A 12,573-nucleotide genomic window follows, 5' to 3' on the forward strand; every position below is an offset into this window, starting at 1 on the left:
TTAAAACAGCTTCTTCATAATTTAATTGAAAATGTTACTCGTAAAAACAAAAAATGTCACTAGTAACAACAGGAAAAGTCACAAGTCACTAATGAATAAGTACTAGGTATTACATTTTTCGTAACATTGCAATAGATACTAGTAACAATCAGAATAGATACTAGTTGGAGGCAAATATTAGATATCTGAAACATGGAGCCCCCTAGGATTAAATGACAAAATTGTCCAAATTGTCACTAGTAACATTGCAATAGTAACAAGTAACACTTTGAATAGTTACTACATGTAGTATCTAATAAATAAGTACTAGTACTTAATACATTTTGACTAGTGAAGCTAAAATAGTAACTTTTTGAATAGCAACTACTCACTTAAATATAAGTACGAGTAACTTTTAAAAAGTGACCAGTTGGTGAAATGTTAGAAGGGCCAGTTGTCATACGCGTGAATACGTTTGCATGCACGGTTCTGAAGACGAGCAGCTTCCGTTTCCGTACACAAGGTCCAAGAAAAGAGGTTGTTGACGATGTGCAACACAAAAACACCGTTAAAGTACCTTCGACTTAGCAAAAGCTTTTGTTCAAAACCAAAAGAAAAAGCAGCGTCATTTGTATAAATCCTAGTCAAATCAAATAATTATGACTCTAAACCCGCCTCCCGTCCTAAGCAGCTCGACTTGCAACCGCTGAAATCGGTGGGAAACAGCCACAAAAAATACCATTTCGCACATTAGTCAATAAGGACTGGAATACCGATCAATAATAACCATGCACTACAAACTATTCATATTATTTCTATTTTGTTATCAGAAAGTGCATTGACGTTACAGGATAAAAAATAATCTCAAGCCAATTCTGCAAAGTGTCAAACAGCTGCGATAAGCCACTAAATACACCGTATACTGTGGAACGACACCCCGCCCCGTCGCAGATCCCGAATAAATGAATAAATAGCAGGTTATAAATAAAACAAACAAACATATAATACATAAGGTACGAGGAGCGATAACACTGTATTTCTCATCCGCGCAACATGGAAAACCGATCTGAAAGCCGCGCTCTGGCTGCGCTGACCCGTCGCTCTGTCCGTCCGCTCGTCCACAGGAATCGATGGCCCCACCGAGCCTGCCTGCCGCCGCTCCGCTTGGCGGCCCCGTTACGTAAGCACGTCCCTAATAACACTATTATGTAAAATAGACGGTAAAAACAGACCCCACGTGGCACGCTGTTTTTGGGGGAGCGGAAGAGCACATTAATAATTATAACAACACATGTATGACTAAGTGTGCGTGTCGCTATCTCTACGTTCAGAACAACAACAGGCGCTTCGCTTTGGGGGTGTGTTTTTCTTTTTCTTTTTTTTTTCTCTTTTTTTTTTTTTTTTTTGGGATCCATTTGGCTGATCCCTGGTGTTTGAAATGTAAAAAGCCCCGGAAGGGAGGGCGCAGCGGCCTCTGCCGTGATCCCGGTGGGTTTTGGCGTTCAGAGAAGGGACTCATCAATTAATCATTTTGGGGATGAATTGTTAATGGCGGGAGAGTTCTAGCCCCCTTATAAGCTCATGTCTGAGTGTAAATAATAAACGCTTTTTACTGTCTTAGTGGTAATTCCAGACGCAATTGGACGGCCGGCTGGCGCCCGGACGCACTCGAATGCCCGGGGCCGTGATTGGTCGGTTGGCGGGGGCGGGGGGATTGGGTGTGCGAGTGTTGGGTGCCGGTACGGCGGTCCAGATCTGTGTTAAGTAACGACACGTTTGAGCCTCGGCGCGGCGCCAAGCGGTAGCACTAGAACGCTCCCATCCCTCCTCCTGACTTAGTTAGTTAGATAAAGTACTCCATGCCCCCACCCCCACCCCCACCCCCCTCCCGGTGTCTGCGTCCTGACCGCCCGGCGTTACGGCTCCCAGTCGTCCTCGTGGTGCTGCGAGGCGATGATGACCACCACGGTGAGGATGGTGCACAGCACGATGGAGGCGATGCCCACCGCCAGGCTGATGAAGGAGAAGTTGCGCGCCTCGCGGGACGCTATCTCCGCCGTCACCATGTCGCCCCGGGCGATGGCCGTGCGCACCTGAGGGAGGGAGGGAGAGACGGAGGGAGGGAGGGGGGTTGGAGGGAGGCGGATGACGGGTGGGAGTTAGGACAACGTCAAGGAAAGCAAAATAAGATTTACAGGTTATGCAACCAGAACCAGCTTCACAGGTGGGAGCACAGGAGAGAGATGAAGGGAGAGAGAGAGAGAGAGAGAGAGAGAGAGAGAGAGAGAGAGAGCATCTGGTCAAGAAAAAGCGTCGGCTAAACACGCAGGCATCGATTTCACTGCAGTAAAATTCGGAAGTGTGCGGAAAGCGAGGCCCACAATGCGGCATCCACGAGCCATAACAAGAGATCCGGGGCTGAAACCAGTGGGTCTATGGCTTGTCAACTCGGCTCAACTCAAACGCAGCTCAGCGAGCCCAGAGGAGAAAAATCCATTCTATCCCACTGCTCCGACAATGGTCACACGCTTACATAACGCGGCCCGTTGTGTGCGCCTCGGTCAGCGCCGTCCAGCGTCACACCGGACGCGAGCAATGGGCCGGACGGCCCGGACCAGTGTGGGGGTTTCCGGGCGTCACGCTCGCACAATGTTGTCCGCCTCCGTGGAACCTGCGGAAGCATCGGGAGGCGGGGGCGCGACACGCGAAGGAATTCCACCCCAAGGCACCGCGGGCGCGCACTCAAGGCGAGGTCAGTTCTCGACAGCGCATCGAGGAAACCGAGCGGTGGGGGGAGTCGGCCTCTGCGAAGCCCCCCCCTGGGGGCCGGTCGGCGACAGCTCCACCGACCGTGTGGTATTCGGTACCGAAGAAACGGGCGACGTGGTTTTTTTTGTTTGTTTTGTTTTTTTTCCTGCTCCAAAAGCGCCGCTTGGCCCTGAGTGCGCTGGGGATCACACGCTCTTGACACGCCGGCGGTAATCGCCGCCTAATTTGACCAGATGGTGAAAAAAAATGCAAACCAAAGCCTTTACAGACAATTCACGTTTAGAGCCACCGTCCTCTGTCCTAATTTCCTTCTACCCGTCCCCGTGCATTACGATGAAATCCACCCTCTGAGTCTATTCACGTCTGATTTCGGGACCCACGACCACATTTCACAGTATACTTAAGGCGGCGTCTCCCGACCTTTTTTCAGCCAAGGCAAACCTTTTACAATGAAATAATCCCCTGGCACTACACCACTATCCTGTTAACAACTAAAAACCCCAGAAACACGTGTATTATGGTGTGACTGAGTTAATCATTATGGCCTGCTAATAGTGATGCACGACTCACGAACGAGTGGTTCTCGGCGAACACATCCCTGAAACGCTCTGGAGTCTGGAGTCACTCCGGCGAATGAGTGAAATGGACTGACGATAAAGACAGTAGGACCGAATTGAAGTCTAGGGCAAGACAGGACCGACTGTTGAATTAAAGGCACCGCGCTGAGGGGCGCGTGTGACGACCGGAGTCGAGGTGCGTTGTGCCCCCCGGACCGACCTGCACGGCTTTGATGATGGCGATTATGCCCGTGGGCCAGAAGCAGCAGACGGTGGTGAGCACGGCGATGGGCAGGTAGTCGTGCGGGGGCCGGCGGTCCATCAGGGTGATGCTGGGGGGCATCTGCATGGGGTGGATCTGGCCCGGAGGGATCCCGTGGTGGCCCGCTCCGGCCGGCATGTAGGGCTGGCCCTGGCCAGAGAGAGAGAGAGAGAGCGAGAGAGAGAGGGGAGGGGGAAGGAGGAGAGGACAATACAGTCAATTGTTTTGTTTGCGTCTCACACCTCATACAGGAAAGGCTCCATATCCTCCTTCAAAGTTTCTAGTCCGGATCAAAACCCAAATACTAGGTGGGTGTAGGTTTGAGTCCTGCCATGTTTAAGTGTGTTTTTTAATTTGCACTTTAACCTGTCATCACTGGGATTTTATTACATTTTACGATGGGATTGAGCATGTTTTTAGCCATTTATTCCTATGGTTTCATCATTCTTTGATTTAATGTCATGTATTTCATGTCGTATATAAAGAACTTTAAATTGAAATTCTGAAACGTGCTGTACAAATAAACCTTCTTTGACATGCCAATTTCAGCAATCTGATATGGGTCCACAAGTCCGCAAAACATGTTTTTTGAGACTTTCTTTGGGTGTTCCACAGTATTTTGTCCCCTGCCAAAACCTGACGGGACTGAAATGGACACGACGATTTCCGATCCCTCTGACCAAGCATTTGGAAAAAGGAAAAAAGCGCTGCAAACGCGGGCGGACTGCAAAGCCGACAGGGAAAAGGTTTATTTTTATTTACTTGGCTGGCTATCTTAGGAGCTCAGACCAGCGTGTGGCGGAGTATTCTGTCTTCAGTTGTGACATTTACGTACAAGAAGAGATCTCTTGCATGCTAATCGCACTCACAGATGCAACCACATTAATATTTACTGTACAAGCGGCGCTTCTGCTTTCTGTGGTGCACCTTGTGACTAAACGGATTTTATGCACCTCAGGGCTGATGCGCAACCTGGTGGGATGGATGGACCTGTCTCACACTTTTATTGAGTTATCTTATTCCCGGAGCTCTGCAACCCTTCCTTACGGATTTATTGGGACCTTGGAAGGAAATCGCTGTTATGGAAACGGGTTTCCTACCAAGCGGGCGGACCAGGGGTGAGATAAGCGATATATGACCAATGGCCAATCAATAATACCGACAAAATATGATCACTATGTGTCACTATGTCATTCAAATAAGATGTGGATGAAAGAAGACATTACATGTGATGATGGTTTTGCTGTAGCAATGTTATAATACAACATATACACATAATAAATAAATATAATACTACATACAGACCAACCAAACTTAAAATAATAATGATACCTTAAACACTATTCCGGTGGCAGAAGTAATGACAGGAGTCAAATTTTCATACCAATCGATCATTTATTTCAGAAGATATGAGATAGAACTGATGCACGCTGTACTCAGTTTCGTATGTGAAAGCCCCTTGATTCCCCTCTCACTGTGCAGGCTCATTCCCGCGGTATACAGCGGAGCAACTCCACCGGCAGCTCCAGCCCCCTTCTCATATCTTCTCGTATGGCGTTGTCACATGGCGACACGGAACCAAAGAAATCAATCGCTGCTCAATGAAGCCACATTCTCCGTGCGGTTCTCCGCGTGGGATCCTACCCGGATCCCACGCGGAGAAGGACCCCCTCCAGGGGTCCTCCAGAACGTCTGAGGGGGTCCCCAGCAAAATGATAACGAGTTCAACTTCAACATTATTTTATTTCCAGGACGTCAGCACCATTGGTGAATGTAGAACAATGACTGTTTTGATCCTAGTTTCACCGTTGTCCCCCCTGGCTATAGTTTAGACACATCTGGAGGTTTCGACTGAATCATATCGCAGAATACAAATGTCAGATTGGGGTCCCAGAGACTAAACGTAATCAAATGGGGTCTGTGGCCCGATCAACTGATAAAGATCAATCCTGGGCAACACCCACTCCCCAAAGGGGCCGACGTCCTGATACACATCAGACGTTTGTGTCAGCATGCATTAACCCACCCATGAACTTTCCAAAATCCCGACTCCTCCACTCCCCTTTAAAACCTGATGCACTTAACCGTCCAGGGCCTCATTCTTGAATATTTCAACGTGTCGCCGACTCACCGAAGCCATGGGGTAGACGGGTACGTAGGCGGTGCAGGGCTGCAGCTGCAGTGGGTAGCCCGGGTGCATGTACCCCACGGGGGGCATGGTGCCGCCGGGGCCCTGGGTCTGCACCGTGTAGCCCTGGGGCCCGCAGTGGAACTGCGTCTCCTGGAGGTAGCCGTCTGAGCCCGGGGGCGGCGGCGGAGGAGGGTAGTTGGGCTGGGACCCCGGCGCCGGCTGCATGTGCTGCTGCGCCATGTTGGGGTGCTGAGCCATGTTGGAGTCTGGGGGCCCAGTGAGGTACGGAGGGGGCTGCATGGGCTGTCGGCTAGAATCGTCGAGGCCTAGAGGGAGAGGGAGAAAGAGAGAGCGAGAGAGAGAGCAGTGAAATTACAAAAGGCCTTGAAGAGAACAATGAACAAAGGAAGCTCAGAAAGAGGAAAAGATACATTTACATTTACATTTAGTCATTTAGCAGACGCTTTTATCCAAAGCGACTTACAATTGTTCAAACACCGACGGACGCAGCCATCAGGAGCAATGAGGGGTTAATTGTCTTGCTCAAGGACACTACAGCCTGCTAGCAGGAGGAGCCTGGGATCGAACCAGCGACCTTTAGATCACTAGACCACCAGCTCTACCGTCTGAGCCACCATCCCCCTAGATGCATTTTGTCCCAGGATTCCCAGGGCTGGGCGGCGGCTCCAGCAACGACGCCTCTGATGAGGGTTCATGCGCCAGCCTCCTCTCTGCTAAACGTGTTGTCTCAGCTTCGCAGGGAGGCAATTACAGCAGCAGCACTGAGACACAGACATCAGGGAGTGTTACCGCCTCCTCCCTCCTCCCCCCTGCCCCGTGTGCTAACGATGCCACTGACTGACATTTCCATTTCCAAAGTAGGCGCGGCGCCCTTTCCTCCGATAAAAAGTCACGGGACAGGTAGGAATGTAATGGAAGGCTTTGTCGGCTGAGCCGTCTCGTAATCATTTTTTACTTTTGAGGATGGGCGGCGTAATGTGTGTGTGTGTGTGTGTGTGTGTGTGTGTGTGTGTGTGAGAGGCGGGGGGGTTGTTTCCTTTCTCCGTTTTTACATTTCGGATCATGACTTTGACACAGTATAAGTCAAGCCCTCTCACACAGTCATCAGACATGTTCATACGACAGAAACGTGCTATTAATGATGTTTAAGGAAAAAGAACACGTATCATTGTTTGAATATTTCACCCAATTAATGGATGGAATCCCAGACTGTTGACCGTGCTACTTTGGTGTGTTTTGGAAGGGATTTCATTATTGTAAAAAAAAAAATGTTTTGGCTGTCATGATGCCGTTCTGACGTTTTTGCTGATGAACAACCAGTCAAATTGATTCTGAGTGACGGTGGTGGTGGTGGTGGTGGGACTGACCACGCTGAAAAGCTCTGCAAAAAGGAGGAGTTAAGAAGGGAAGAAAAGAGAAATATAAATGACAGAATGGAATGAGAGAGCGATAGAGGGAGAGGGAATGGGAGAGAGAGCGAGAGAGAGAGAGAGAGAGAGAGCGAGAGAGAGAGAGAGAGAGAGGGGGCAAGGGGGATGAGAAGCGCTGCACAGCGGAGGAAAAAGAAGAAAAGGATGGAAGAACCAAGTGGATAGGAAGGAAACGAACAAAGAGGAGGACGAGGAGAGCCGGAAGGAGCCGGAGAGAATGAGAGAGAGACAGGAAGAGGGAGAGGGGGGGGGGGGGTTGTGGTGGAGGGGTGACGAGCTACGACATGTGCTCAGGGACAGACGTTACGTAAATCCCTCACAAGACGAGGAGGGTGGTGCGGCCGGCGTCTGGCGTGCGGCGTTCAGGGACGCGGCGGGGAAAAAAAAAAAAAAAAAAAAAAAGGGGTGACGATGGGTCTTCACCGGCACCGTCAGGGGGAGAAGGAGTGCAGGTGGAGAAGGAGTGCAGGTGGAGGTGAAGAGAGGAAGGGAAGCAGCAGAGTGGTAGTCGTCACTTTGATGGAAGGGGCGGGACGATAGGACTTTTTTTTTTTTATTAACCGGACCAAATGTAGAGATTTACGCCGCTGGTTTGGGTTTATCAGAACGTTGTGATGGACAGACGATCCATTTTCTCTGCCGGGTGCCCTTTTGGCGCCAGATCCCAAAAGATTAGGGTGCTCTTCAAAAAGTCCGAAGACGCGTATTGAGTTTATTCGCCGATGGCAATACTGTATTTTGGCCTGAATTCAGAATCAGCATCAGAATCAGAGTTTATTCCACCATTTACATAGACGAGGAGTTTGTCGTGGTAAGGTGCGTTTCTCTACAGCATTAAAATTAATTCTCTGAGCATTAAAAAGGCTCATTATTAATAAAATAAAAAAAGAGTAAAAAGTAAAGTGAAAATAAAACATTTAAAATTTCCAAATATACACAAATACACGAAAAAATACAGAACAGAAATAGTCAATATATATACATATATACAGACTAAACAAGGTGCAATTCTACACACAGGATAAATTATTGGTATGGGTATATAGTGTATATATTCTAATAATTATTAATGTAGCCGCAGGCAGCAACGCATGGGGTCCAGGAGAGTCGGTGTGACGTGTGACGAAGCGAGGCGCAAGCCCTTGGGAGCGCTTCAGAAAATCGGCACGGCAACATTACATCATGCGTTGTCATGGTGATCAACATTCACACCGCCAGGAAACACCGTTATGTTGTACTGGCAATTCGGTCACTGCGATATGATCTCTTCTCGGAACGTCACCCTTTATGTTACCATACTGTTCTCATATCGTGATAAAGGCTTTTTCCATTTTTCCAGACATCATCCGGGTCATTTGCTGTCCATGTCAAAACATTCCGGATCTTGGTCTTAAAGCACCGCTGTTAAACTGACGGCTGACCACTGCTTGCTCCTGGAGCCTGCCAGGCGTGCGCTCTGTATAGCTGCACGCACGGGGGCGATTCTGAACATTCGGAGGCCAACCTCCACCATGTATATACCATATTGGATGATGATGAGAAATCCGAATGACCGTGAAATGATATTCATTTGCGCCTGCGCCACAATGGGCGGTGGAGCGCTACCGCCCATTGTGAGACCGCCCCCGGTACCGTCGCTCGTCTAACTCCCGGTACTCCGGCTCCGGTAAAACGGGTTTGCACAGGCTCCTCCTACAGGTACTGTATAACGCGATCTGGATCAAACTTGGACCGCAGCGTGTGTGGAGAGCCCCGAGTCCAAATCTCATTCATTCGTGTCCGTGGGTTCGACGGTTTCTGAGCAGCAGACATTATCCCACGACAGCGACATGTGATAAGGTCAAGAAAAATAAGAATCAGAGCAAAAACAATATGGTTCCCGTCCTTCGGGCTAGACCCTTAAATATAAATGATTGCTATGTAAATTGGAGCTGGAAATCCAATTACTAATTCAAATGATATAAAGAGTGGAGTTCTCATATAAATGGATGGAAATTTCAACCAACATCTTTAAAGTGTCGATTGTAATTCACAGACCGGGTCAATGGGCCAAAAACATCCTTTATACTGTATTTTTAACTAATATACAGTAATGTGTCGCTATTGGAAACAAGACATGCTGAATACATGGAATGCTCAGATTACGTGGACCCTTCTTTTCTTCCCAAAATGTGATGCTCAGACCGAAGCCCCCTTGACACCGAATCCGACAAACGACAAGAACAAACCGGAGGTCCATTCACTCCCATGGAGTGTCGGAGGAATTTCCGCGTCCGATCGAGGCTCTGGGATGCGTTGAAATTTTTCAACTCATGCGACAATTTTCAGTCCGATCAGTTTTCTTTGACTGGAATTGGGCCAAAAATGAAGTAAATAAGACACGCATATGAAATAATGACATCAATTACATTACCGTTGGTGGTCACTATATTTACTGTCAATACCCTTTTTATTCATCTCTTTTTATATATGTAATGAATTGTGTGTGTATTTTTTTCGCACTTTGCTCACACCATTTAAAGTTGATTTAAACTCCCATTCATGGAACGTGGTAAATGTCCAGCTGATGGAACTACTCGCTGTCGTCCTGGAAAAAAGGGAGCTCTCCCCATTTTCCGGAGGAGGACGGAAGACGCGATCGCGGCGCAAGGAAAACCAAACACCAGGAAAATTTGAACCAAAACACTGGTATATGTGAACCAAAATAACGTAAGTCAGCACTGCCAAGAATGCCTTTGTGACACGGGTAAGTCAGCACCCGGTCCTCCAGGTTGGGGGTTGGGCGTGGGGTTAACAACCTCACCCCGTAGAAAAAAAGCATGCTACGGAAACGACGAGAAGAAGCCATTCTGGTAAGGAGCAAATGGTGGGGACTCGTCGCCCACTGTTCCGGAAGGAACGGGAGGAACTAACTAATAACTAACCGACTCCATTTTCCCTATTATGAGTGGTTTGTGATGCGAAATCCAGCACAGTTCAGCCGACGGCCATTAGGGCGAGGATCCGCCTGTCGGACGTGGTTGCGGATTAGGTGTGAAGCGGGCTCCATTGATGTTGAGTGAAAAACACCTCTCGTGGCGTCCGGGGAGGAAGAAAAGCAGTAATGTGCAGACCCAGAAGCGGCAGCACCGTGTCAGTAATGCTGCACTGAATTGAAGTCATTAATTTCTTCAAAAAGAGTCGTTAAAGCGCCCCAGGGCCTCGAGCTGCGCAGAACCGGCTGAGATTACAGCGGCGGTGGTGCAGTGGAGGCCGGGGTGCACGGAAGTATATAGACACGACGTATACTCACTTTGGGTTATAAACTCATTTTAGTTTGCCCGCCGGATTGGTGAAAATGCCACTTCCCACGGCCAACGCTGTCCACACGGATGCTCTTTTGGACGACTAAAAAGTTGGAATCAAGCATATGAAATTTGTTTTTGAACATACTGCTCCGATGACAAAATGTTCAATTTTACGGATTTTGTTTCATTTTATGAGCAAGACTGACTAATATTTTCCGGACTAAACTAAACTGCAACGGATTCAGCTCTATTTTCACCAACTGCTCACACAGAGAACAACTGAATGTCAATATTTTAAGCCCGTTTCTTTTTGATAGCTTTACAATTTTTCTCTTTTCCCCCCAAATCATCCCGTGGGGCCAGGTTGGACCCCTTTGCAGGGCCGGATCTTTGACACCCCTGATATGGAGCGTGCCCCCCAGCTCTCCCTTTGTGGCGCGGCAGCCCCCATTCAGGGCAACGCTGTTTCGGCTGTTTTGCACATGAGAGAAACAAAAACGGACAATGACGGAAACGTGGAGGAAGGAAACGCGATGCCAAACTCAATTCCCATCTCATCCTATCCCATCTTAAATGCCTCCCACCCAGAGCCGTGCTCACTAGTGTGGGAGCTCCCCCAGCAACATGGCTCTGATTGCCTTGGCAACCAACGAGGATGTGATGATGGATCCACGGGTGGAAAGCAAAGAAATTAAATCAATGTGCACTGAGCAATTCACAACAGGGACGCACGCACCTTCATGTGCGCGCACGCACGCAACACACACACACACACACACACACACACTCTCTTTAGTAATAGAGGACGCAGGCCTGTGTGTGTGTGTGTGTGTGTGTGTGAGAGATGGAGAGAATCAGTTCCCTGCAGATAAATGGATGGATGGTGCTGATGTTGACAAAGGGAAGGCGGAAATACAAATACAAATAGAATTTTTGTTAAATACTACACGTAAAATACAAGAAGCTAATATTTCCGGTGGTGCTTCTGAAGGGGCGACACAAGGCACTTTAACGGGTAATAACGTAGATGACAACAGGCAGAACGCAGGGGCGAATATGGAGGAATTGGCTCAATTATGGAATCAATTACAGCAGAGAGAGAAACGCGCAAGTTGCCGCCGTCACCGCGTAGAGCTTACCGTGTTTCTCCGACGACATCTCGGGTCTGGTGGGAATTTATTTTTAAATTTTATTTTTTTTTTTTAAATTTCCAACCCCTCGATCAAATTGTGAGTGCGTTGCGCTCCGAACGCTCCCCTCCCAACAAGGACATTTATTCCGGATCAGTTGTGATTACGGGGCCATCCTTCGGGGGCGTCTCCCGCCTCAAGCATCCGTTGCGCGACGACCATGAAGTTTGAGTTGCGAGCCACCGCCCCAGCCCGCGGACTGGGCTTTTCCACGCGTTCTTTCTCTGTTCGAGGCGAGCTCCCTGCGGCTGCTCCGTCCACCGCAGCCGCTCCGACAGCAGCGTTGGTGCGTTGAGTGGAGCGTGGAGCGTCGCCGTCTTAAAGACACAGTGCGCGGTGGGAGCGTGCGGCAGTTTCCTTCCCTTTATTTTCATTGTTGTTATTATTTTGACAAAAAATATATATATTTAATTAGGGCTGCATATATATATATTTTTTTTTGTATTTTATTAAAAAAATAAATAAATAAATAAAAGCCTACATAACTCACGACCTTTTTTAGTATTCATTTTTATTTTGAAAAACAAACAAAAAAAAAACAAAAACCAAGCTCAACAAAATAAAAGCCTACATTGTGTTATCCAATGAAGACTTGTATCTATTACATAAAGAAATCAGATAAAAGCTGACATATACGACCTGATGTAGGCTTGTATGTATCGTATACGCTTTATTTTCTGATCAAGAAAAAAACCAAAAACGAAATAAAAGCGTACATTTTGAATTACCCAATGTAGGCTTGTACTGTACCTATATAACTTTAAAAGCCTATTACCTTATATAGGCCTTTACTTTTATGAAGTATGTGGGCTTTAATTTTATTCAAAAGAGCTATTGGACTCCACCCGAACTGTTGAGAATACTGCAAAATGTCCAAAATATGCATAGAACTGAAAAACCTAGTACTTCGATCCACACGTGATTCGATTTTTCACAGAAATGACTCC

General features: G+C 47.8%; 1 protein-coding gene across 1 annotated transcript; it reads right to left on the bottom strand.

Moving 5' to 3' along the window:
* Nucleotides 1-1,895: 1,895 nt before the first annotated feature.
* Nucleotides 1,896-11,893, bottom strand: prrt1 (proline-rich transmembrane protein 1; the record flags this gene model as incomplete). The annotated part of the gene is made up of 4 exons (XM_079999375.1): nt 11,576-11,893; nt 5,699-6,024; nt 3,526-3,717; nt 1,896-2,072 (listed from the first exon to the last, which is right to left on the bottom strand). Exons 1-4 carry the CDS (start codon nt 11,592-11,594, stop codon nt 1,896-1,898), a joined length of 714 nt encoding a protein of 237 aa, XP_079855501.1. The 5' UTR covers nt 11,595-11,893.
* Between the last annotated feature and the right edge of the window lie 680 nt (nt 11,894-12,573).

The sequence above is a fragment of the Zeus faber genome (genome assembly GCF_960531495.2).
Source record: "Zeus faber genome assembly, chromosome: 1".
NCBI classification, from domain to species: Eukaryota; Metazoa; Chordata; class Actinopteri; order Zeiformes; family Zeidae; genus Zeus; species Zeus faber.